We start from the raw sequence: 25,518 nt of genomic DNA on the forward strand, positions 1-25,518 counted from the left end.
TATTGTTTTATGGTAGTGACCTCCAGAAATGTGCTTTGGAAAAATATCATGAAGGCGATAATGACTAGTGAGTCAACATCAGGGATTCACAAAAAGGAATGGAAATACTGAAAATTACATCTAACATAATAGCACAGTTTTCCCAACACAAAAGCTCAAAAATACCATGTTATGCGAGATTTCCTGCAATTCTCAAACCGTATTAGAGCGAAACCATGTTATATAAGTACTGTGTTGTGTGAGGATTGCCGCAATTCTCAAACCATGTTAGAGCAAAACCGTGTTGTAGAAGTACCGTGTTATACGGGAGTTACCTGTACAAACATCCAGAAAATGGAGTGAGCCCACCTTCAGGCTCCCGATAAATCTATGCATTGATTTATTCTTTTTTGGTGAGTTTTAAAAAAAAAATTTTCCAGCTTAATTTTATTTTTCATATTTTTTGTTTTAAAATTTTCCAATTTCTATAAGGTTCTATACATACATAGTTATCACAAAATAATACTTTAGTGCTAACTACTAATAAAAACAATAGCACGACAACTTCTGAAAATGTTGTAAGTGAAAAAGTTTTAAGCCCAAGCATAACTCCTGATTACATGTATTCTTACTGACAAGTAATTTTCATTTAGAGTATCAATTTTCTAGATCGTCTACCACACTAAATGAGGGGTATACCTGTATTATCCCTTGTTTTTTCCCATTCATGTTTTATACAAATTAAAATTTTTATCAATTTTCTGAAATATAAAGTTTCACCTATCTAAATTTAATAGTTACAAATTTCAGATATTTATGCATGATGACAATTATTTCCCATCATACTTTAAACACATTCACTATTAAAGAACCCATCAGTTAATTTACCATGTTAGTCATTCATTATTTGATTACTGAGTATATTTTACTAGAGTAAATTTTATCTCATTATATTTGAGATCACCAAACACAATAATATCAACAAAAGCACAATGAAGAAAGTTTTTTTTCATAAATAAAAGAATACTGTATAAATAAACAAAACAATAAATAATAGCAGCCATATTTTTCACACATTCGTATATATTTTCTATATCACTTTTCAGTAATAATACTAAAAATCAATGCTAATAATCAAAGTGAAAAAAATGAGCAATATTTAAAAAGAAATTTAAATAAAATGAGACCTAACAAAGACTTTACAGTCATAAAAACTATTCTATTTGAAAATAGCTTCCTTGCATAACTTTATTATTATGGTACAAAGAAATGCAAGGAAGTTATGTTTGCAAATATAAGGTATATCAAAAGTTTGAAATTATAATAATCAGTTGCTTTCTTTCAGTTGTTTCAAGTAAGATGTTAATGAAATATTGAAAACAGATTATACAACCTTAAAAGTTAATCTTATTGTGTGTGCAACACTATTATACAGGTTTACAAACAATACTGGCATATGTGAAAATCTACACAGATTGCGTGTTTATAGAATTAGAAACTTGTGATACACCTTGTATAACAAATTTATGTAGCATATGACTATACAAAGGAGCAAGAGACTAAAAAAAAATGCCATTTGGCCTGTACTATCTTTTCTTCTTTTGCCAATGATGTCCACAACCTTCATGATGAAAAACTGTAAAAATATTGCTTCCAGAATCCCATAAAACAGAACATTGTGGAAGAACGTGTTTGACAAGTTTAACACCTTGTTCAGTTACTCTTGTCATGCTTACTTTAATCCAATTTAGAGTAGGAATTGTTGAAATTAAGTAAGAAATTCCAGTATCTGAAACATGGGTCTGGGCAAGACAGATCCGTGTTAGTTTAGAAAACATATTCCTTGTGCACATGAGCAATGTTGAATCTTTGATTGCTGTACTGCCAATGTATAGCTCCTCAACATGAACCAAATTCTTTGCAACAATTAGAGCTGCTGTATCTGTCACATACGTGCCTTCAATGTCTAACACTTTTAATTGACTTAATTTCTTAGTAATCATGCCAAGAAGAATACTATCAATAAATGGGCAACCCTCCAAGTATAGTTCATGCAGATGGGGCATATCTGGCCAACAGGTCACTGTACCATCAGCCAAAAATACACATTGGCTTAAATCTAATTGTTCTAAAGATGGGAGACACAATGTATTCCCATTATATTGTAAGAATGCCCGACGGGCCACAACAGATCCTCTCAATGATAAAGATTTTAGTGAGGCTGGAAAATCTCTCAGACTAATACATTTCTCATATTTAGGTGATCTGAAATTAAAATCTTCCATGATCAAGTACTGAAGATTTGGACACCTCTTCTGCAGTTTTAACATTGCACGAGGAGAAATTGGTGCAAGCCATAGAGATTTTGGCAATCCTCGCAACTGAAGCTCCAGAAGAGAAGATGCCATATGTGATCGAACCAATTTTTTGAACTGCGTTGCTGAAAGACGTAAATCTCTTACTTCCACTACCCTCCTTAGACTATCATCTCTTGACAATATAAACCACCTCCTGCATACCCTGTAAAAAAAATTACAAACAGCTTTAATTCCTTTTTGTAACCAAGTTTATTATTATTTTAAATGGACTAAAATTAAAGATTCAGTATAAACTAAAGTCATTATTACATATTATTAATTTTTTAAAACAATTTTTGAAACTATTAAAAATTAAACATAACTTATAAGATATTGAAAAATACCAGACTTTATGAATAAAAACATATAGAAAAAATTCACATGAATGCAATTCTAAAGCAAAAGAAATTAAGATACTAAGTTTTATGACTGTTTTTAAAAAAGAATGAAGTAATGGCTTCCTGCTTGGTGAATAGAGAAGAATTAAAGAATTACTAAATAAAAAAAAAAGCACTGGCCATTAGAACTTAGTCTGAAGGAGTACTAAACATTTTTAATATGCTTCAATAGTGGGTGCCAAAGATGTAATTTAAAACTGCCAAAAGAGTTATTCAATTTAAGATTCATTTCAGCTTTCATTTTGTTATATTTCATAACCTGCAATCTGAAACAACATTACTACTACAAAAAAATAATAAAAATAAAAAATCATACATAACAGTGGCTAAGTGTGGATATTGATAACACAATTTATGTAATGCTTAAATTAATGAAGCCATATTTAGCTAGTGGGAGGGGGGGAAGAAAAATCTATGAAAGATGCTATGTTAGACAATAGTAATAGGAAGTTGGAGAGAATGTGGGCAGTGTAACTCAAAGCTGGTAACAAGAATAAGCACTGGAATAACAACTTATGAGTAATGATTGGCACAGTTGAATGATTTATAATGGAAATAATCAACTATAGAAATCATTCAATTGTGAAATCAAAAACAACAAAAGTTAAAAGTAAAAAAAATAAATAAATGAAATGGAAGGATTTGAACTGATGCCCAAGTCCTATAATGTCTTATGGCACTCAGACAACCTCTTTCTCTCTCCCTATCCACTCTGTGTGTTTCCTCTGCCCAGCCTGCAGCCAGAATTTCTCTTATCAATTTCTGTTCAATTACACTAGCCACGATGATTTTTACCTCCATTAATATATCAGCTATCATAGCAAAACTCAGATACAAAGTTTCGTGAAGAGTGCAAACAGGCTGGTTGGACAACTAATGGGGTTTTGTCAATGATATACAGAAAATACATGGAAATGATTATCCTATTGTATAAGGCAAGGGACAGACTACATCAAGATTACTGCATACAGGTCTGGAAGTCTCATTTCAGGACGGCTGTGGTTCTGTTGGAATGGGTGCAATGAGTGAGAGGAACAAAATGGTATAACTCTTAACAAGGAAGGCTTCACTTTGAAAACTGCACCATCTCAAAACTAAGACCTGCAAACAGATTTGGTTGTGGTTTAGAGCTTTGAATGGACTGAATAAGCTAAATGCTGATGGCATCCTTCATCTTGCTCAGAACAACACACACAAGGGGACATAAATTTAAATTTACAAAGGATGGCTGTAGGATAGATGTAGGGAAATTTGCCTCAGCCAGTGGATAGTTTGAATAAATTTAAGGAAGAACTAGAGAAATTAGGTGTTGGACAGGTGACATAAGAGGGTTTTTTTTTATTTTTTTTATTTTGGATGATGCCGTACAAGCTTGCCTTCGTGCATCATTTGCCACTACTAATACTAATTTTTATGTGTAGATTTCAAAAATAATTTTTAAATTTCACATCACGTTACAATTACTACATATACAGGTCTTTGAGTTTACCCATAATACATACAATATTACAAATTAGGGAATTAGATATTAGTATAATTAGTGGCAAATAAGGCAAGAAAGTACCTTTACATAGCATCAGCCAAAAAAAGGGGGGGGGATTCATATTTCATTTATCCATCCTCTCCAATAGTTTATACAGTTCTTCCTTCAATGATATTGATGAAAATATATCAGGCTTAATGTCCAAGTTTGCAGATGATACAAAGGTTGGCATGGTTATTAATAACAGTAATGACAGTATGCTGCTGCAACAGGATCTGGAAAAGTTGGGCAGATGGGCTGAGAGGTGGAAACTAAAGTTTAACATTGACAAATGCAAAGTACTACATATGGGTAGCAGTAAGCCCAGAGTAATGTAAAAACTGTGCGATACTACACTCAGGGTAGTGGAGAATGAAAAAGAACTGGGGATAATTGTGGTGTAAGATATGAAGTTTTCAGAGCAGCGCAGAAAGGCTGCCAGAGCAGCTCATGGGGTCTTGTCAATGATATACGGCAACAGTTCCCAACCTTTTTTGACTCATGAACCCCTTTCAACATAATATTTTTATCGCAAACCACTACGCCTAGATTCTCTAAAATCATATAATAGTTTAGAATTTTTATTATAAAATATTTCCAGTACTATGTTTTAATAAGCGATATTGTGTAATAATATAAAATTATTATTAAGTACATAACAATGGCCTTAGAGAATGAAAAATAATTTAACACAATATACTGTAAGACAGTAAACTAATTATAAGAAATTGTGGGAGAAGTGGTTTCTTTCGTTGGCAATTCTTTATACTTAATTTTATTTAACTTTATTCTATATTTATTTATTGTTAGCTATATTTTTAATAACCCTTTTACCACAGCTGAACGGTGCGATACATATTGGCACTTTGACACCCAATCCCCCCCCACTAACATTGTCGAGCATGTTCGCTATGTAAGGGAGCATGAACCAAACCACAACTAAATATAAATTTTGAACCGAACCGTATAAATTAATATTAAACTGTTTTGTAGTTTACAAAAATATACCAATGTAAATCTAAGCAGACACCATTACAGAATTTTTAGTGTGAATCCCCCTGGAACACTTTCAAGAACCGTCAGGGGTTCGTGAACCACCAATTGGGAACCGCTGATATACAGGAACTTTGCTAGCAGGGAGGATAAGAAGGTGATTATCCATTTGTATAAGGCAATGGTCAGGCCACACACCTTGAGTACTGCATACAGGTCTCGAAGCCTCATTTTAGGAAGGATGTAGAGCTAATGGAACGAGTACAGAGAAGAGCAACGAGATTGGTGAGGGAAACAAAGGGGTGCTTTTACCAAGAAAGACTAAAGTTCTTCAAATTGCAGCATCTGGAGATTAGGCACCTGTGAGGTGATCTGATTGAGGTGTATAAGGTTTTGTATAGCTTGAGCAAGCTCAATGCTGATGGGATTCTTCCTCTTGCTAGGATTATGTACTAAATTCAAATTGAGGAAAGACAGTTGCAGAATAGATGTGCAGAAATTTGCTTTTAGCCAGTGAATGGGTGATTGCTGGAACAAACTTCCATCTGTCATTGTGGAAGCTAATTGCTTAAATAAATTCAAGGAATAACTGGACAAACGTTTGGAGCAAATGGATAGGTGAATGGGAAGTTTTTTTTCCCCCCATTTGGCTGATGCTGTATAAGCTTTCTTGCATCATATGCCACTACTAATGCTAATGCTTTCATGGTAATATCACCCCTTTGTTCCCTCACCAGTCTCGTTGCCCTTCTCTCTGTACCCATTCCAGCAGCTCCACATCCTTCCAAAAATGAGTTCTCCAAACCTGTATGCAGTACCCAAGATGTGGCCTGACCAATGTCTTATACAATGGGATAATCACCTCCATATCCCACTAGCAAAATTATTGTTATATCATTGACAAAAAGCATGAGCTGTCATGGCAGCCTTTCTGCACTGCACAGAGAACTTCATGTCTGACTGAACAATTACCCTCCCCGATTTTTCTTCTTTTTTTTTTTTTTTTTCATTTCCCACTACCCTGAGTACCCCAAAGTTGTTGCATTAATCTGGAATTACTATTTCCCACATGCAGTACTTTGCCTTTGTTAAACTTCAATTGCCATTTCTCAGCCTAGCTGCCTAATTTTTCTAGATCTTGTTGCAGCAGCAGCATACCATCATTACTAACATTAACCATTCTGCCAACCTTTAAACATCAGGCACGATATACCTTTGTCATTATCATTAATAAATACAGAAAACAACAACAGGCCCAGCACCAAACCCTGGGGACCTCCACTAATAACATTAGTCCACAAAAAACATTGTCCATTGATAATCACTTTCTGTCTTCTCCCACTCAACAATCCCTTTATCCATAGTAGTAACTTGCCCTTAATGCACAATACTCTAAACTATACAGTCTTTTATGTGAAACACTGTCAAAAGCTTTTGTGAATTCAAGAACATGATACCAAAATTATTTCTAGCATTCAGTTCCTTTGTGACTGCATCACAGTATCTAACCAAACTGGTCACAAAATATCGCCCCTTAACAAACCCATGCAGAGAGTGAAGTATAATTGCATTTCTATCTAGATGATCCTGCATTAATTCTTTAACCAGTAACTCCATTATTTTCCCTGTAACAGAAGTTAAGCTAACAGGTCTGTAATTACTTGTGTGACCCTTTGATAACCCTTTGTTATAAATTGGCAACACATTTACACATTTCTAGTCCACAGGGACCTCCTCTGAATCCAAGGATGTTCTCATAATTATGGTTAAGTGTTTGCTTACTTCCTTAATATAATTGGATGGATTAGGTTTAACTTCAATTTCACTTCCCTCTGCTATTACAAAATAATTAAGCTACCTGTTAGAGTTTGATAAACTTTTGGCATCCACTTCCGCAAAGAATTCCTCATGTGTGAATGTAGATGCAAAATACTTATTTTGACTATTACCCTGAATACTTCCTGTTTAGAATCTGTTGTTGGTAGTTCGTTCCGATGTACAGAATTTAAAAACTGTCTGAGACCACTGTATTCATCTTTACAAAAGCAAAATCTGTTCCCTTTACCCTTCATGAGCCCTCATGGGTAGACAGTTGGTAGAATCGCCATCCTCCCCACATCAACTGGAAAAGACCAGAGTTCGAGTTTATGGGTCTTTTTCATGGGTCTGATTAGTTGGTCTCAGGCAAGGGTAGCATGGTTTCCCCCTCCTGGAAACTCGGGGTTTTCATACAGCAAACAAACGAAAGAACACATGCAATTTGCAGACAGTATACACGGAGCAATGTGGCCTTAGTTGCTAATGCTCCTAAAACACCACCACCACCACCACCACTACTACCCTTGATGGTAGTTACATCTTTAAGTAAATCCCCCATCAAACATTGTGATTATTGCCACCTAGTTGTTCTTTTATCTGCAGATTCTTAATGTATGAATAATCACTGCTGATAATAAGATCAAGAGTATTACTCCCTCCTGTTGCCTATCTAACTTGCTCCTGTAGAAAACAGTCATCCAATAAATCCACACGTCTTGATAGGGTGCAAGTGACCAACCTACAATTTTCAGTCAAAAACTGGAAAGTTAAAATCGCCCATTATAAAACATTCTGATTTACTGGCCAACTCTATTTCTCTGTATATTTGTTTGTTATACTCATTACAGACGTTAGGGCTATAACATACCTCTACACACTCCTATTTTCAGTTTCCCAGTACTTACATCACACCAAACTGACTCAACGTTGCACTGCCTTAGATTTCATGTGCTTTTTAACTAAGAGCATAACTCCTCCTATCCTGTCTGTCCTTTCTGTACACATTGTATTCCCCCATATTCAAATTCTGCATCCCTTATAACTGAGTAGTGGCAAAACATCTCTGATATTCCCATAATGTCTACATTTGATGACTTGACCAGCACTTCAGATTCGTCAAATTTATTTACTATGCTCCTAGCATCGGCGTACATGCACCTGTTCTTACTCTTAGTTACCCAAACACAGCCCATTTATTTATTTATTTCATTATGACTCCCAGCAGTCCTTTAAATCCTCAGCACCTTACTTTCAAGGCTGCTGCTCATTCAAATAGAAGCAGTGCAAGAATCACTTTCACCTCTGCCTGCAGCTACTATTAATCTATTTGTGTATCTGCCCAAGCTAGCAGTTTTCCAACCCACCTAACACTGCCTCAATAGTATCAGCAAGTATTCTTACACCCTTTCTATTCCAGTGTATTCCATCCCTATAGAAAAATCTCTCTTGTTATAAAGCACAGGTGTTGAGAAAATATTCTGCTTCTTGAGGCTTGCACAATCTTTCCAGGGTTGAATTATTTGACATAAAAGCTCTCATCATATACTCCCTCCTATTGGGTTTTTTTTTGCAAAATTGCAGATGCTTTCAAATTTAACCCTAACTTGCGACTTGTTTTCTCAACATTGCCCTGCACTTGTTAAGTCCACAGATCTGCTATGCTTAAGGTCATTAGTGCCAACATGTCAACAATATCATCACCTTTTATGCCTTAAAAGATTATATCTGCTCTACAACATTATCAATTTTTGCCCCTGGCAGACATACCCCAATCCTATTCCACCTATCCTTTTTGCACATGCACCTGTTCTTACATTGTCAAGGGGAATTTCCCATTTCCCTGACAACAGATTCACCAATAATAACTACCTCCTGTGGGCCCAGTACATTCAGGCAACACAGCAGCATTCCCCCCGGGAGGTTGCAGCTGTGTTGCCTGATGCGTAAGTGTGAGCTCTGGAATTGAGGTGGGCAGCTGAGAGCTTGATGGGCCCTCCAATTCAATTCCTTCCAGGTCATCCACCCTGTTCTTCAATTTCTCATAAAAGGCTATCAGAATGCTGAGTCCTCGCCTAATATCCTCACACTTTACATCAAACACACACAAATTTGGGTAATATAACAAATCAAAATGACACCAATTTGTTGTATTACCCAAATAATAATGTTTGCATGTGCTCACAGATGACAGTAATGTTAAGGAGGGAAGATTAGCATGTTTCTCTTTCAGTAACAGAAAGCTAGTTGTAATGTATGTTTGAGTACAATATGCACTAGATACACAGTTTATCTGCGTATCTAGTGCATACTGTTTGTTTCTTCTGTGTTTTCCTTAGTACTGTACTGCTAAATTTTTTTAAATAGAAGCAAAGGAGTCTGAATCATGACAATTTCTGCTACATGTGTGGACTCTTTACAGCAAAAATTCAGAGGAAAATTGACAGTATGACAGTTATATGCACATGACTATACGTGCATATTCTTTGTACTTTTGTGACAAGATTGGTGATCAGGACAATATTTAGGCTCCACATATGTGCTGCATAACCAGCATCACAAATCTGAAGATGGGGCTAATGCTGAAAATTAAAGGTATTCCTTTTGCTGTTGCTATGGTGTGGAGAGAACTGTACAATCACATTGATGACTGCTATTTCTGCATGACAAAAATATTGGAATGTCCAGGAAAGCAAGCACTATCAAATATCCTAACGTATCACCTGCAATAAGGCCTGTTCCAAATAACAAACACTTGCCAATACCAGATTCCTCAAAATCATGGGATAAAGAAAGCAGTGATGAATATAGTTAGAATTCTTATGTTGCAGAACTATAAACTTCATCAGATTTGGACTACCAACCAGAAATTATAACATGTTGCACTTAATTAGGCAAGAAGACTTAGTTAAACTTATCTAAAAAGCAAGCAGAACTCCTCGGTTCTAGGTTACAACAGTAGAAGTTACTGGAAGTAGGAACTAAAGTCACAATATATCAAAACAGTCAAAGTGTTTTTAGAATATTTCATCGTGGAAGATGATATGTGTTAAAGATATCAGTGGTCTTTGGGTGAATTGGTAATTGAACACAATCCTAATAAATGGAGTACAGGCAATCCCCATATAACACGGTACTTATACAACACGGTTTCGCTCTTACACGACTGGTAAATTGCAGCAATCTTCACACAACACGGTACTTATATAACACAGTTCCGATCTAACACAGAGAATTGCAGAAAACCTCGCATAACATGGTATTTTTGGGCTTTTGCAGAGAAAACTCTGTTGAATTTAATTTTTCAACGTTTCCATTATTTTTTTGTGAATCCCTGCCGCTGACTCACTAGTCATTTTGCAAAAAAAAAAATTGTTGGGAAATCCCCGTGTTAGGTTCTATGCTATTGAATTTGTGCTTGTTTGAGACCATAAAAAATTGTGACTTGGAAACGTGCAGTTCGTGACTTTTAAGGTTTTTACAAGATTATTTTGGTTTTCATTTAATCGTTTATTAAATTTTCCGGGTATGTATTACTAAACTTTGTTCTTAAGAACCATATTCAAATAATTTCTTTGTTGTAAATTAAATTCCACCTCTAAATTATGGCTAAGGAACTTTGGCATAATTTAGGTAACTGCATATTTATTTAAAGAATGGTTTCTAAATTGTTTTGTGCCAGCTATGGCAGCGATTCCCAATCTTTTTGACCTGTGGAGCCCTTTTTTAGAATAAATTTCTATGGAGGAGCTCCTTAGGCTTACCCTATGTTTTCAAGCTAATGGTATTTAAGAGTAGTGTTACAGGGAGGGGATAGATAATAAGGGAGTGTAAAGTAAAGAGATATTTAAACAATTGTACAATGTCCATGCAATAAAATTATATTTTACAGTAAGCCTAAATTAAGACATAACATATAATCACGTATAAATATTTAATGAGACACCTGTGGTTGTATTTTTTTGCACAGTGTTCTTATTTCAGGTTCAATTGATGATAATTGCAGGCGAATGTCTGGTTCTGCACTTAAGCGATTTCTGTATTTTGTTTTGGTATGCATATAGGCAGAAAATCCCACTTCACAGAGATATGTAGTTGAGAAAGGCAGCAATACTAATTTTGCTTTCTCAGACAAGATTTTGAATTCATCTTGCAAATGCAACCAAAACTCTGGTAGACTTTGATTCTGAAACGTTGTCTGTCCGTCTTGTACTACAATAATTTTGAAGCTAATGGCAGCAAAATGACCAACCGTCGTCTGCTAGAGAATGCACAAAATTCAACTTGGCAAATTTTTATTCAAAATGTGATTTCTAGTTTTCTAATTCTTTAATTTCATTCAATTTCTAGCTATTTTATTTTCCTGGAGCGGCCGCAGAGCACAGGTTGGGAACCACTAAGCTATGGGAAACTATTTAAAGTGGAAAAAAATCTAGATTTCAAAGTTTTATTACTATTGGTTAACATGCCAGGCACCCCAAGGTTTGTCATCCAAAATGTTGAAGTGATATTCCTACCACCTAATACAACTTCTTTAATTCAACCATTAGATCGAAGCATTATATGCCGCTTTAAACTCATTACATCAGAGAATTGTTACAATGGATTTTGGAAAAAATTGATTCCGAATCTATTGGAGTGGTGGAGGCATGAAACATTTTTCAAGTGTGGACTGTGTCAGAATCATAGCTTTATCGCTCAAAGAAGTAAAACAAACCATCAATATTAACTGCACGTTGGAAAAATGTATGGCCATTCGTTCAGTTCATTCAGGAAGTATATGGTTGAACCAGCAAAAAACAGAATCGGTGCAATAGCAGAACTTGCTAAGTCAGTAGAAGGGGAAATTTTTGATGATATGACTACTGAAGATGTTCAAGGACTACTTGGTATAAAAAGAGACTGGTAAAGCGGATTTGGAAAAAATGGCATCGGAGGTAAATCATATCAATTCAGAGGATGATAGCACAGAAGAAAATTCTGAAGTTCCAAATTTTACACTAAAAAGCAAGGCATAAACTTGGCCGAGCAATTGGAATCTTATTTTTTGAATGCAGATCCTTCAACTGAAAGGAACACAGAGTTCAAAAGGGAGCTTCAAAAATGCTTAGCTCAACACCATGCAATTTACAAAGATCTATCAAGCAAAAGCAAACAATCCCAGATTACTGATTTTTTAAAGACAGCAGAATATACACAAAATCTAGATGCTGCAGAAGACAGTTTGAAAGGTGAAGATATTCTGCAACAGAGAAAATGTTCTCATTTGATTGTGCTTAGCAGCAATGAAAAGGAAGAAAATTAAATGAACTATACATTATCTGACATATATGTATCACAGTTTGTAAGGATTTGATCAGTTATTACTATTTTTAATAAAAATTAAGTTTCCGATAGTTATTAAAAAAAAGATGTGTTTTTGTTAGCTTTTGGAACGTAACCCCCACTTCTTTTTTGTACTGGTTCTTAGTCCTGTATAACATGGTTTCACACTACATAAGATTTTATAGAACTACCATGATATACAAGGGTTACCTGTATATTTATTCGTGCCTCAAAATTAAGTTTAAAAGCAGTTTTGCTGCACAATGGAAATGCATTTCCATCAGTTTCTCTACTTCATACCATTAGCTTGAAAGAAACATATGAAAGTATGTTCAAGATCATCAGTGAAATAAAGTAGTGATTTTGCTTGTAATGTCTGTGGTGATCTTAGGTAATTGAATTACACAGTGGTCCATAGGAAGGCCTCAAAAATTGCTATTGTTTTTTATGTTTATGGAACAGTTATGCAATGGAAAAACATATTGTGCAGCAGTAAGAAAAAAGAGGAAGGAATTTTGGCCAGGGAGAAGTAATATAAAATATGTTCCACTGGTTGAATTAAAAAGGTCCTTCTTCCACCTTTGTATATAAAGCTTGGGATTAATGAAAAATTTTGTTAAGGCTATGGATAAAGAAGTGGATTCTGCTCCTTAAGGGAAGTGTTTTCCAATTTAACATATGCAAAACTGAAAAAAAAAAAAAAAAAAGGTTTTTTCAGTGGACCTCAAATAAAGAACTCATATTTTAAAGAAAGCTACTAAACTAACAGCTTGGCAATCATTTAAAGCAGATGTGCATGGATTTCTTGAAAGAAAAAAAAAGAAGACGATGAATTTCTAGTGTCAACTTTACTGCAACATTATAAATAAATAGGCTGACAAATATCTTTTAAAATTCATTTTCTTCATACCCATCTCAGTTTTTTCCCCTCAAAATTAGAGAGACAAGTTATAAGCAGAAGGATCACATTCATCCAAACATATCCACGGTGGAAACGTGGTACCAAAATCGCTGGGATAGCGTCATGGTAGGAGATTGCTGTAGGTTTCTTATGAGGGAAAGCAAAATAGACTAAAAGAAAAACTCTCTGAATGAAAAATATTTCTATGGTGGAATGCTCGTGGACAGCCGTGGTTAGTACCTACCAAAAGTGGTCCAAGGAGGAGAAACTCATGAACCGCCGGTGAGGTGTTGGACAACCAATGCTCATCGATGCGTGAGGTGAGCGAAGGCTCTCCTGGATGGTACGTGGCAACAGAAGGGCGACTGTGGCACAACCAGCCAGTAATTGGAATGCTGGTGACGGGAGTAATGTGTCACAACACACAGTACATCGAACCCTGCTGAAAATGGGGCTGCGTAGCCGCAGGCCGCTCCAAGGGCCCATGCAAACCACGGTTCACCGGCGACAACACCTACAATGGGCACCAAGCATCGAAACTGGACCTTGAGTAATTGGAAGAAGGTTGTCTAGTCTGATGAATCATGTTTCCTGTTGCACCACGTAGATGGCCGGGTACGTGTACGTCGTTTACCTGGGAAATGATGGTGCCTGGATGCACCATGGGACGAAAACAAGCTGGTAGCGGCAGTGTCATGCTTTAGGCGATGTTCTGCTGGGATACCCTGGGTCCAGTCATGTTCCAGGCACTCTTGATGTCTACCACCTACCTAAACATCACTGCTGACCAGGTACACCCTTTCATGGCAATGGTCTTCCCCTCTGGCGGTGCCATCTTTCAGCAGGATAATGCACCATGCCACACCGCCCAGATTGTTCAAGACTGGTTCATGGAATATGAGAAAGACTTCCAGGTATTGCCCTGGCCTCCAAATTCCACAGACATCTACGTGGCCTCCAAATTCACAGACATCTATCGGGCACTCTGACGTCTACCACCTACCTAAACATCATTGCTGACCAGGTACACCCTTTCGTGGTAACGGTCTTCCCCTCTAGCGGTGCGGTCTTTCAGCAGGATAATGCACCATGCCACACCGCCCAGATTGTTCAAGACTGGTTCACGGAATATGAGAAAGATTTCCAGGTATTGCCCTGACCTCCAAATTCCACAGACATCAATCCCATCGAGCATCTGTGGTTTGTGTTGGAACAGCAACTCCAATCTGTGGCGTCTCAACCACAGATCTTACAGGAGTTAAAGGATCTGTTGGTTACGTGTTGGTACCAGATAACCATAAGACATTCAGAAATCTTGTAGCATCCATGCCTCGCCGGGTACGAGCTTTTTTGGCCGCACGGGGAGGACCAACATCATATTAGGTAGGTGGTCATAATATTTTGCCTCATCGGTGTATGTGCAATGATGTCTGTGCAATTCTGCACAGACATGATAGGAGGGATTATATGCCAAAAGCCTTGTGGATTAACTCAAGAGTTGATGGAATCTGTAGGGTTCTAGGGGGGAATTTTTATCAACATGACCCGTATTCGTAGGTAGAAGGAATCTATTTTGTAGAGATAGTATTAAATATTTGAAAGGTGGTGCAAGAAGGGGAGAGTAGTTTAGATCCACATTTATCTGATTATATGGGTGAAAGTAATGCTTATACTCACCTCAAGAATTCTCATTGGTTGTTGTGGCAACCAATGTTGATAAGATGTTCTGAGGGTAGCGATGTTTCAAATGAGAGGGAAGATAAAGCTTGGGATACAAACCTAAATAACTTCAAGGGGTGTGCCAGAGTAGTAAAATATAGAAGACTGCTTAGCCTTAATTATGTCTACACTAAAGTCAAGAGTGTTGTCAATAAAATGGCTAAATTTGAACTCCACATTAGGACAACTAATGGTAGTAGTAGTAGTGGCATGTGATGCAAGAAAGCAAGAAAGCAAGTGAGCTTATGCAGCATTAGCGGAAAAAAAAAAAAAATTACAAAACAATTCTCTCTAAATCTTCGTCCAGTTCCTCTTTAAATTTATTTAACCTATCAACTTCCACAATGAGAGATTTAAATTTGTTCCAGTAATTAACCACCTGCTGGCTAAAGACAAATTTCCACACATCTATTCTACATCAATCTTTCCTTAATTTGAATTTATGTCCCTTTAGGCTCATAATCTAAACAAGTGGAAGAATCCCAACAGAATTCAGCATGCTCAACCCATTCAAGGCCTTATTACCCCTCAATCAGATCACCTCGCAAGTGCCTAGTCTCCAGCCACTGCAATTTGCAGAACTTAAGCCTCTCTTGGTAAGAGGATCCCTTCATTCTCATCACCAATCTTGTTGCTCATCTCTACTCATTCCAGCAGCTCTACATCCTTCCTAAAATGAGGCCTCCAGACCAGTATGCCGTACTCGAGGCGTGGCCTGACCATGCCTTATACAGAGGAACAATCACCTCATTTTCCCTGCTAGCAAAATTCCTATATATCATTGACAAAGCCCAATGACCTGGCCTGGCAGCTTGTCTGCATTGCTCAGAAAAGTTCATATCTGACTGCACAATTACTCCCAGGTCTTTTTCATTTTCTACCACCATAAGTGTAGTACCACACAGTTGGTCTGGGGTTACTTCTACCCATATGCAGTACTTTGCATTTGTCAATGTTAAACTTCAGTTGCCACTTCTCAGCCCATCTGCCTAAATTTTCTAAATGCTGTTGCAGTAGCACACTATCATTAACAACCCTGCCAACCTTTGTATCACCTGCAAACTTCGACACTAAGCCTGATATACCTTCATCAATATCATTGATAAATACACAAAACAACAGTGGACCCAACACCAAACCCTGTGGGAGTCCACTAATAATATTAGTCCACGAAGAGAAGAAATGATCACCCATTGATTACCACTCTCTGTCTTCTCCCACTCAACCATCCTTTTATCCATTGTAGCAATTTATCCTTAATACCATTCTGCTGCAATTTGTACAGTAGTCTTCCATGCACAACTGTGTCAAAAGCTTTCTTGAAATCCAAGTACTGTATAGGATATCAAAATTATTTTTTGCATCCAGTTCCTTTGTAACCACATCATAATAACCAATCAAATTTGTCAGACAAGACTTTCCCTTAACAAACTCATTATGTGTCTGAATTATTGCTGCAGTCTTGTCTAGATGATCCTGCAATGCATCTTTAACCAGTGACTCCATTATTTTACCCAGAACAGAAGTTAAACTAACTGGTCTGTAATTACTCGTGTCACCCTTCGATCCCCCTTTGTGAATTGAGGATACATTTGCACATCTCCAGTCTGTGGGTACCTCCCCTGAGTCCAAGGATGCTCTCATAATTATGGCTAAGGGTTTGCTTACTTCCTTTGCCACCTCTTTTAATATAACTGGATAGATCCCATCCACCCCAGGTGCCTTACTTAAGTTTAACTTCAACAATTTCTCCTCCACTTTGCTCTCAGTTATTATAAATCATTAAGCACCCTGCTACAATTTGATAACCTTCTGGCATTTTCAAACCTTAATAACTGCTCATGTGTGAATGTAGATGCAAAATACTCATTCGGTTTGTTTGCTATCTGAGCAGGATCATCAGCAATCGAACCATCGATATCAAGTGGATCAATCATATTCATCCCCTTCCTTTTAGAGTTTATATACGTAAAGAAATCCTTGCTGTTTTTCTTAGCATCCTTTGCCAAAGATTTCTCGTAATCTACCTTCGCCTGCCTAACCTCCTTTGTGACTTGATTACAGACTAGCTTATATCTGCCATAGGCTTCTTTGTGTCACCTGATAATTTATATGCATCCCGTGCATTTTTCTTCTCTGTCACGAGTCTCATTAGTTTATTTGATAACCATTTAAGCCTAAACCTTGAACAATATTTCTTAATAGGTATGAAACTTTTAGTAGCTTCCACGATTAATTCCTTGAATGCTTTCCCACTTAGAATTTGCTGTTGGTAACATCATCAGGTGACATAACAGGGCTAACAGAAACTTCATGCCACCCAGTAATTGGAGATAACAAGTTCCACAACAGTACATATAATGCATTTAGGAAAGATATAGGAGATAGGAAGGGAGGCATGGTCATGCTTCTTATCAAAAGCAACCTGCGCATGAAAAGAGCTTTTACCGAGTCTGAAGTTACACCTACAAGCATAGAATCTGTGTGGTGCGAGTTAATTGGAAGCAAAGGTATAATGAGAGAGGGAGTAACCTACAGACCATAAGATTGTGAAGAATATGACAAGAGTGTCTACATGCAGATGGAATAGGCAAGAAAGCGAGAATGGCTTATTATAGACGATTTTAACTTGCCCCAGACTGAATGGAATAAGTGGAAGGGAAACACACCTAGGGGAAAAAATTTTCTAAATAAACTAGATGATTATTATTTGTAACAGCATGTCAGAGGTGAGAATATTCTTCACCTCATCCTTACTATTGAATCAGATGACATCACAGGGCTTAAAGTACAGGAACCATTGTCAGGAAATGATCATGCAACCGTCAGTTAGAAGATGAAGAAAGATGTTGCAGTAGTTAAAGGTAACACATCACAGATTTTAACTTCAGAAGAGAGGACTTGGACAGTTTAAGGTGCTATATAGCATCTGTAAATTGGGCAGATTTCTGAGGGATGGCGAATACATTTAAATTTTGGAATACTTAAAAGCAAAAAAATCACAGAATCCATGAACACATACATATATTTAAAAATATATTACAGGAGGAGGAGGATGCTGAAATAGATGACTATGGAGCTGGCTAGTCAAATAGAGCAGAAAAATATAAAGAGCAATGAAAAGTACTGATGCCTACAGAAAGGACAGGTTGATCTGTACTTGTACCCAATAAAAAAAAGTACGTGATAAAGGTATTTTGATTGAAGCAGCTACACAGAATGACCTAGAAAAACTTAAATCTTGTAGTAAATTCAAAGAAATGAATTTATCGGTGGGTCTGCCTAAGAAACTTAATCCCACATTAATAGTCTATAATATTCATAAAGATGTAAGTGATTTAATATATGATAAAAATTTGGCAGAGCATGGTATTTCGGAGGAAGAATTTAAAGAGTTTGGTCAAAATTCGGTTTAAGATTAAATCACAAAATAAAAATAACATTCATTGGATTTTGGAGACCCCAAAGCAAATCAGGATGATTTTATGGGACTTGGGGGTAAGGTTTGTGTTGGTTGGTCCGTCCACAGTGTTAAGGATTTCTTAATAGCATCTCGTTGTTTTAAGTGTTTGAATTATGGACACTCTTCGAAAAACTGTCATCGATCGGAGAACACTTGTGGACACTGTGGTGATCTGGGCCACCAGTTTGAATAATGTCCTAAAAGGCATTTCCCTGTTGTATGTCCAAATTGCAGGTCCAGAAATAAAAAATCAGATCATTCCTATAGAGATATTAAATGCCCTGAATTTGTAAGAGCTCAAGAAGCTACTAAAGTTCGGACCGACTAATCATAATTATGTTAGAGCAAGAATCAAAACACTGCAGCTGAATTGCCAACATGCAACAGTTATGGAGGATCTTTCTAAAATAATTGCACAAACATTAAAAATCTTGGGTTTACAAGAATTATACTCCTTTAGGGGTGTTGTGAAGGGGCATTCGTTTGGATGTAGAGTTGTTTCTTCCATTGCTGAGACTATAGGTGTTGGAGGTAACGGTATTACTAGGGTGTGGGCTGGCTTGTTGGTAGCCGATCCTCGAATTACGGTTACAAGAATCATTGGTTTATGATTATTCAACAAGATGCTCTAAACAGGCACAGACAACTCACACTGTATGTGCCTGTTTAGAGGGTGCTTTTGAAAAACTTTATTTCGTCTCAATTTATGCTCATGTAGTCAGTCAAGTCAAAATATTGAGCCGTTTCTCAATTATATAGAAAATGTGCTGTTTAGATTGGCTGCTTATCCAACTGTTTTTATGATGGTTGCAAATGCTAAGTCTCCTTTTTGGAATAGTTCTGTTCTGGACTCTAAGGGTGAACTACGTGAAGACTTTATTCAGTCATCAAAGAATCTTATTTTGTGGAATTCTCCAGGTCATCCACCCACCTTTGTCTCAGAACAGGGTAAATCTTTTATTGATATCATTTTTTCAAATTCGATTTTTGGGAGCCGCATCTCTAATTGTTTGGTGCATACCTCGTGGTGCTCTAGTGATCAGAATGTGATCACTTTTGATATTGACAGTGTGTCTAACCCACATATCATTAGATGCTCTTATGACTTGCCACAATACAGGACCAAAGAGGCAGATTGGGATGCCTTTGACAATAAGTTACGGGAACTTGCCTCTCCTGTGAATATTGATCGTATTAGTTGTTTGACTGCTAATGCTCAGAACAGCACAGTTCAGAAGTTGATTAAGAGTGCTCCTAAAAATGAAAAAGAGGAAACAAAACTTTGTCCCATGGTGGACACAAAACCTCATGAGGCCAAAAGACAACCTTAAAACTGCTCAACGGAACTATCAGCGAGCTAAGAGGGTCAGCAGACCTAGGATTGAAATTGATAGGTTGGAGAAAGGTGTATAAAGCAGGAGGCAGTATTTCAATGCTATTCACAAAGAAAAAAGGACTTCTTGGGATAGGTTTGTTCATTCTTCCTTAAAGGATGATCCTTGGGGATTACCTTATAAACTGGTCACTGATGAGATTCATTCTGGCAACTTGTATTCATCGATTTCTTCTGGTGATGGTTTGGAGACCCTGGATTGGGGTGAATCCATTAATGTTCTTCTTGATAATATTATTTAACCAAATGTTCCGGTTCCTGGGGGGGGGGGGATGGAGCAGTCCAGAATGTGGTTTGAACATCTGACATTTCTAGGTTCATGTCAGGAGGATCCTTTTAATTGCACTGAGATTAAAAATGCTATAATGTCTATGAAAGCTGGAAAATGTCCTGGTCAGGACTTACTTGAGGTGGCAGTTCTTAAGTGGGTTTCTCAGGTTTGTTCCCAAATTATACTAAATTTGCTAAACAAATGCCTGTGTGATAGGATTTTTTCCTAAATCCTGGAAGGAGGTATGTCTAAAGCTTTTGCTTAAAAGTTTTGATAAACATACAAATGACCCATCTTCTTATAGACCCATTGCTCTGCTTCCAATTATTGGTAAGGTGATGGAAAAGTTAATTGTTTCTCGGTTTCAAAATTATTATCATTCTAAAAATCTACATGGAAGTACACAGTTTGGTTTCACTCGTGGAAAATCTATTGTAGATGCTATTCGTTTGGTTCTGGACTCTATTAGTTCTTCTACTTCTAAATATGTCCTCAGCCTCTTCATGGACTTCGAAGGGGCCTTTGACACCGTATGGTGGCAGAGTATCCTGACGAGGTTCCGGGAGGCCGGGGTTTCTTCTCCTATTTACCGCCTTATAGCAGATTATTTCTGTAACCGTTCTATTTCTGTTGCTTCTGATTTCTGTTTGGTCTCTAGGTCTGTTACTAGGAGCTGCCCTCAGGGATCTGTTCTTGGCCCTGTGTGCTGGAATGTGGTTCTTGATAGTTGGCTCACTGTGGACTGTGACAACATCCTTCAGGTCGCTTATGCCAATGACCTGGCTGTTTTGATTTCTGGTGACTCCAGGTTGGAGTTGGAATGCAGAGCTAATGAGTTTCTTGATGATTTAAATTCCTGGTGTAGGATACAAATTAAAAATATCTATTAGCAAGACTAAGCAGATGCTACTAAAGGGACACTTAAATATTAACAGACCTCCTACTATAAGACTTGATGGGGAGTCAATCAAAATTACAAGATCTTATAAATGCCTTGGTTTATTTTTGGATGATTGTATTAACTTTATTGGGCAGCAAATATGTTTTACAGAAAATTAAAATTCTGACTAGCAAAATCATCAGAATTACTAAGACTGTGTGGGAGGTTAAACCCTCCACACTTAAAATGTATTATTCATGTATTTTTATACCCATTGTTTGTTATACTGTTGGAGCTTAGGGCTCCAGTGTTAATCATTATATGGTCAAAAAATATCTTGTTCAAGCGCAGCATTTTTTCCTGCTTGCTGTAAGTCAATCAGGTAGAACTGTGTCATAGAGTTCCGATTCAGTTTGAAATAATTCTGCAATATTTACTATATCATCGTCGGAAATCTCTCCCTGCTAGTGTGGGTGATTATACTTATAATTTGGAGCTGCATGAGAAAGAGGACATTAAAAGACTTAGAACTGCATTTGTTAATGAATGGCAAAGTTCTTGGACTGACTCAAATCTTGGTAGAATCACCAAATTCCTTCCTGTTGTCTCTGAATATGAAAACCAGCCTGCCTGGTTTAATCCAGGTCTTTTTGTAACTTTCCTAATTACAGGTCATGGGAGCCTGAATTCTAAATTGTATTCATTGGGTTTGGCTAACTCTCCTCTGTGTCATTGTGGTGCTCCTCATTTTCGACTGTGTAACTTATTCTGATATTAGGAATGAATTGCAATTGTTAACAAGTATTTACATGCCTGATGATGTTTAAAGGTTCATTGTTTGGAGAGAGAACTTCATGGCATTTTCTGACTTTGCAGAGAAATTGTTCAAGTGCAGGAAACGGTTATTGAATATTAGAAATCATAATAATAACTAAACCTAAGTTATTTACAATTAGCACATTAGTGTAATGACATTTTGTTTTTCACTCTGTGCCTACTGCAACTATGTGTGCTGTTTTGGTATAGAATTTTCTGTTCTGCGGGTTTGTCAAAATGATGCCTAATTATTTATGATGTAACTAATTATTTTGATTGTTTCTCTGTCTTGTACTTTAACCTTTCTTTTCTAACTTCTACATTTTCAGGGATCAGGCAAGTATCCAACTTGCCTGATTATCCATTCCTTAACTAGTCAACTAGTGAGCAACCTCTCTCCATTTATAATACAGAGATATTTAGAAAATGCCGCTGGATCACCTAAAATGGTCAAAAGGTTACAGTGGGGGGGGGGGATTTACTTGTGGAAACTACACAGTCAAAACATTCAGAATTGTTAAAGATGACAACATTTGGTGGAATTCCTGTTAAAATCTCTCCCCACACAAGTGTTACTCCGAATGGGATCTATTGAATGTAATAGAAGAAGAGCTAAAAGATCAAAAGGTAATACAAGTTAAAAGAATTCTGACTCGTAGGGATGGCATTCCAACCCATAGAGTAATACTCACTTTCAATACTCCAAACTTACCAAATGCTGTTAAAGCTGATTATCTAAATTGCCATATCCACTTCTATATACCAAATCCAATATGGTGTTATAAGTGTCAGAAGTTCGGACACTCTCAGACAATATGTTGAAGAAACACAATATGCCCAAAATGTGGATCCCAGGCTCACACTCAAACAGACTGTACTGCATCATCTCCAGTTTGCCCTAATTGCAAGGAAGATTGTCCTGCATATTCTAAAAATTGCAAGTTATAGAAACTTGGGGGGGAAAAATACAGAAATTTAAAGTTGAAAATAAAGTGACTTATCAGGAAGCAAGACAACAAATACTGAAAGATACTCCTGCATGTACATATGCAAATGTTAAAAAAGAAATATTGTTCGATTGCTACATAAACCAATGACTCAGTTCCACCTAACATATCACTTGCTGAATGGGCTAGAGCTCAGCTTTCAGTTCCTCAGCCATCTTTGAAGCAAACAACACAGACCAGACTTGTAATACTCCAATTTCCATCCCTCTACTAGTGGCATCAAGTCCCAAAGTGAGACCAGGATGGCAAAAGCTGAATCTTCTACTAAAAGCCAAATTAATACTGCAGAAATGGATACAGATGACAAAACTCAACAACAAGACCCTATATCAGAAATTTATGCAGAAGAAGATATGGACGCTGGACGGCCTACCTTTCCTAAAAAAGATAAAATTAAAATAGATCACAATAAGCCTACTGCCTCTAAAAAGCAACCGGATCATCCTACCACTAAAACTAAATAATGAAGTGCATTTTACAATGGAATTGTTGAGGACTACCTACTAATACAGATGAACTTTATGACCTAATCCGAGTGACCTCCTCAATAAAGAAATACACTTTATACAGGCATGACAGGAATACAGCAATTGCAGCCCATGGAGGTGTAGCGGTTTTGGTATCCGTTACTAATTCATCTAGACAAATCCCCTTAAAAACTAATTTAGAAGTGATTGCTGTAAGAATAGAACTTAGAATAACTATCTCTTGTTTCTATTTATCTTTCACCAAACCAAACGTATGTACTCAGAATCTTTGATGAGCTCCTTGCCCAGATATCACCTCCTATTTGTTTGATGGGTGATTTTAATGGACACCATCCATTACGGGGAAGTCTCCATGTGGATAAAAGAGGGCAGCTAATAGAAACATTACTGCAATCTAACTCTGCTGAACACGAGTGCACATACTCATGCATTTTCCCGTTAGAAATACTTCTGCCATAGACCTATCTGCTCCCCCACTCTGTACCCAAGTATACATTGGGCAGTATTGGATAATCCCCACAATAGCGATCATCTTCCAGTTACTTGTAAATTCCAAACTACCTCCCCCCTATCCGGTTACTCGCAGAAGATTATTATTATTATTATTATTATTAATAGCCATATGATGCAAGAAAGCCTGAGGCTTATGCTGCACCAGAAAAAAAAAAGCTCCCGAGTTACCCTGAGAGAGAGAGAGAGAGAGAGAGAGAGAGAGAGAGAGAGAGAGAGAGAGAGACAAAAGTAGAAGGGGATCACCAAGAAAGAGAAGAATGATGATATCCAGCTCAGGACCCTGGGTGTGCCAAGCCCATACTCACCAGATGTGAGCCCCCCGGGGGTTAAAATTTACAAAGGCAAACTGGATAAAATTTTCCTTAAGTACAGTTTTAAATAAAACTTCATTCTGAACCAGTCAATAGATGAAGCTAATGACCATATCACTAAACAGATACTAGCCGCAGCTGACAAAGCTATTCCTCAGTTGTCAACTCATCCACGCAGGTGCAAAAACTACTAGTGAAATGATGAATGTAATAGTTAAAAAAAAAAAAAAGAAAAGAATAAAGCTTGGAATATTTCCCACAAGCATCCCACTACTATCAACCTTATAAATTATAAAAAACTTAATGCTAAAGCACGAAAAATAAGAAGGAAACCCAAAAAAGATTCCTGGATACACTTCGCTTCCACTATCACCAAAAACAATGATACTAGATTAATCTGGAGGAAAATCCAACATCTGAATGGCAAATATCCATTGTCATCCTCTCCATAATGGACAGGAACTATCTTTCCCCAAAGACATAGCAAACACTTTTGCTGAAGCTTTCGCAAAAATTTCAGCAGCAAATTCATATGACGCTCCATTCCAACAAATTAAAGGGGTAGAAGAAAGATATAAGTTAAATTTCAACACCAGTCTGTCTCTTCCATATAATCAGCCTTTTTCAATATCCGAGTTAACGGAAGCTCTTAACAGAGCATCCAATAGTGCAGCTGGCCCTGATGGTATATATTATATTATGCTAAAACACTTGAATAATACTGCTTTACAAAGTCTTAATATTTTTTAGCAGAATTTTTCAGGAACATGTTTATCCTCGCTCTTGGAGACATTCACTTGTATTAGCCATCCCTAAACCAGGATAAGACCTCTCTAATTCAGGAAATTATCGTCCAATTTCCTTAACTAGTTGTTTGGGGAAAGATGAAGCACTGGAGAAAATGGTTCTCAAGTGCTTCACCTGGTTTCCCAAATCACATAACATCTTACATAAAAATCAGCATGTCTTTCGGCAAAATAGATCTGCATTAGATATGATGACCAAAGCAGATTCAAACATCAGAAATGCTTTTGTCAGAAATGACCACCTCGTTATGGCAAGTTTCAATTTAGAAAAGGCCTTTGATACAACATGTCATTTCGGTATTCTATGGGATCTTTACACCTTTGGACTACAAGGCAGGCTTCCCTTGTTTATTTAGAGCTTTCTCCAGGGCAGAACATTTCAGGTTAGTCATCTAAATGCTCTTTCTAGAATTCATATACAGGAGGAGGGGGGGCCCCTCGGGGATCTATTTTGAGTCCTATGCTTTAATAAGAATAAACAATATCATCCATAATATTCCAAGCACAGTAGAATTATATCACTATGCAGATGACCTCATGATTTCATAGGAAAAACTATGA

At 37.0% G+C, this 25,518-nt stretch overlaps 1 protein-coding gene across 1 annotated transcript in view; it reads right to left on the minus strand.

The window, feature by feature from the left end:
* The window catches only part of LOC150089436 (uncharacterized), a 140,371-nt gene that overhangs the window by 89,047 nt on the left and 25,806 nt on the right, over positions 1-25,518 (minus strand). Inside the window, exon 2 of the mRNA XM_090389981.1 lies at positions 1,716-2,499. Coding sequence (XP_090246107.1) covers positions 1,716-2,499 — 784 coding nt within the window. The remainder of the gene's footprint in view (positions 1-1,715; positions 2,500-25,518) is intronic.

The sequence above is a fragment of the Mastigoproctus giganteus genome, chromosome 2 (assembly GCF_048544385.1).
Source record: "Mastigoproctus giganteus isolate SK-2022 chromosome 2, ASM4854438v1, whole genome shotgun sequence".
Taxonomy (NCBI): domain Eukaryota; kingdom Metazoa; phylum Arthropoda; class Arachnida; order Uropygi; family Thelyphonidae; genus Mastigoproctus; species Mastigoproctus giganteus.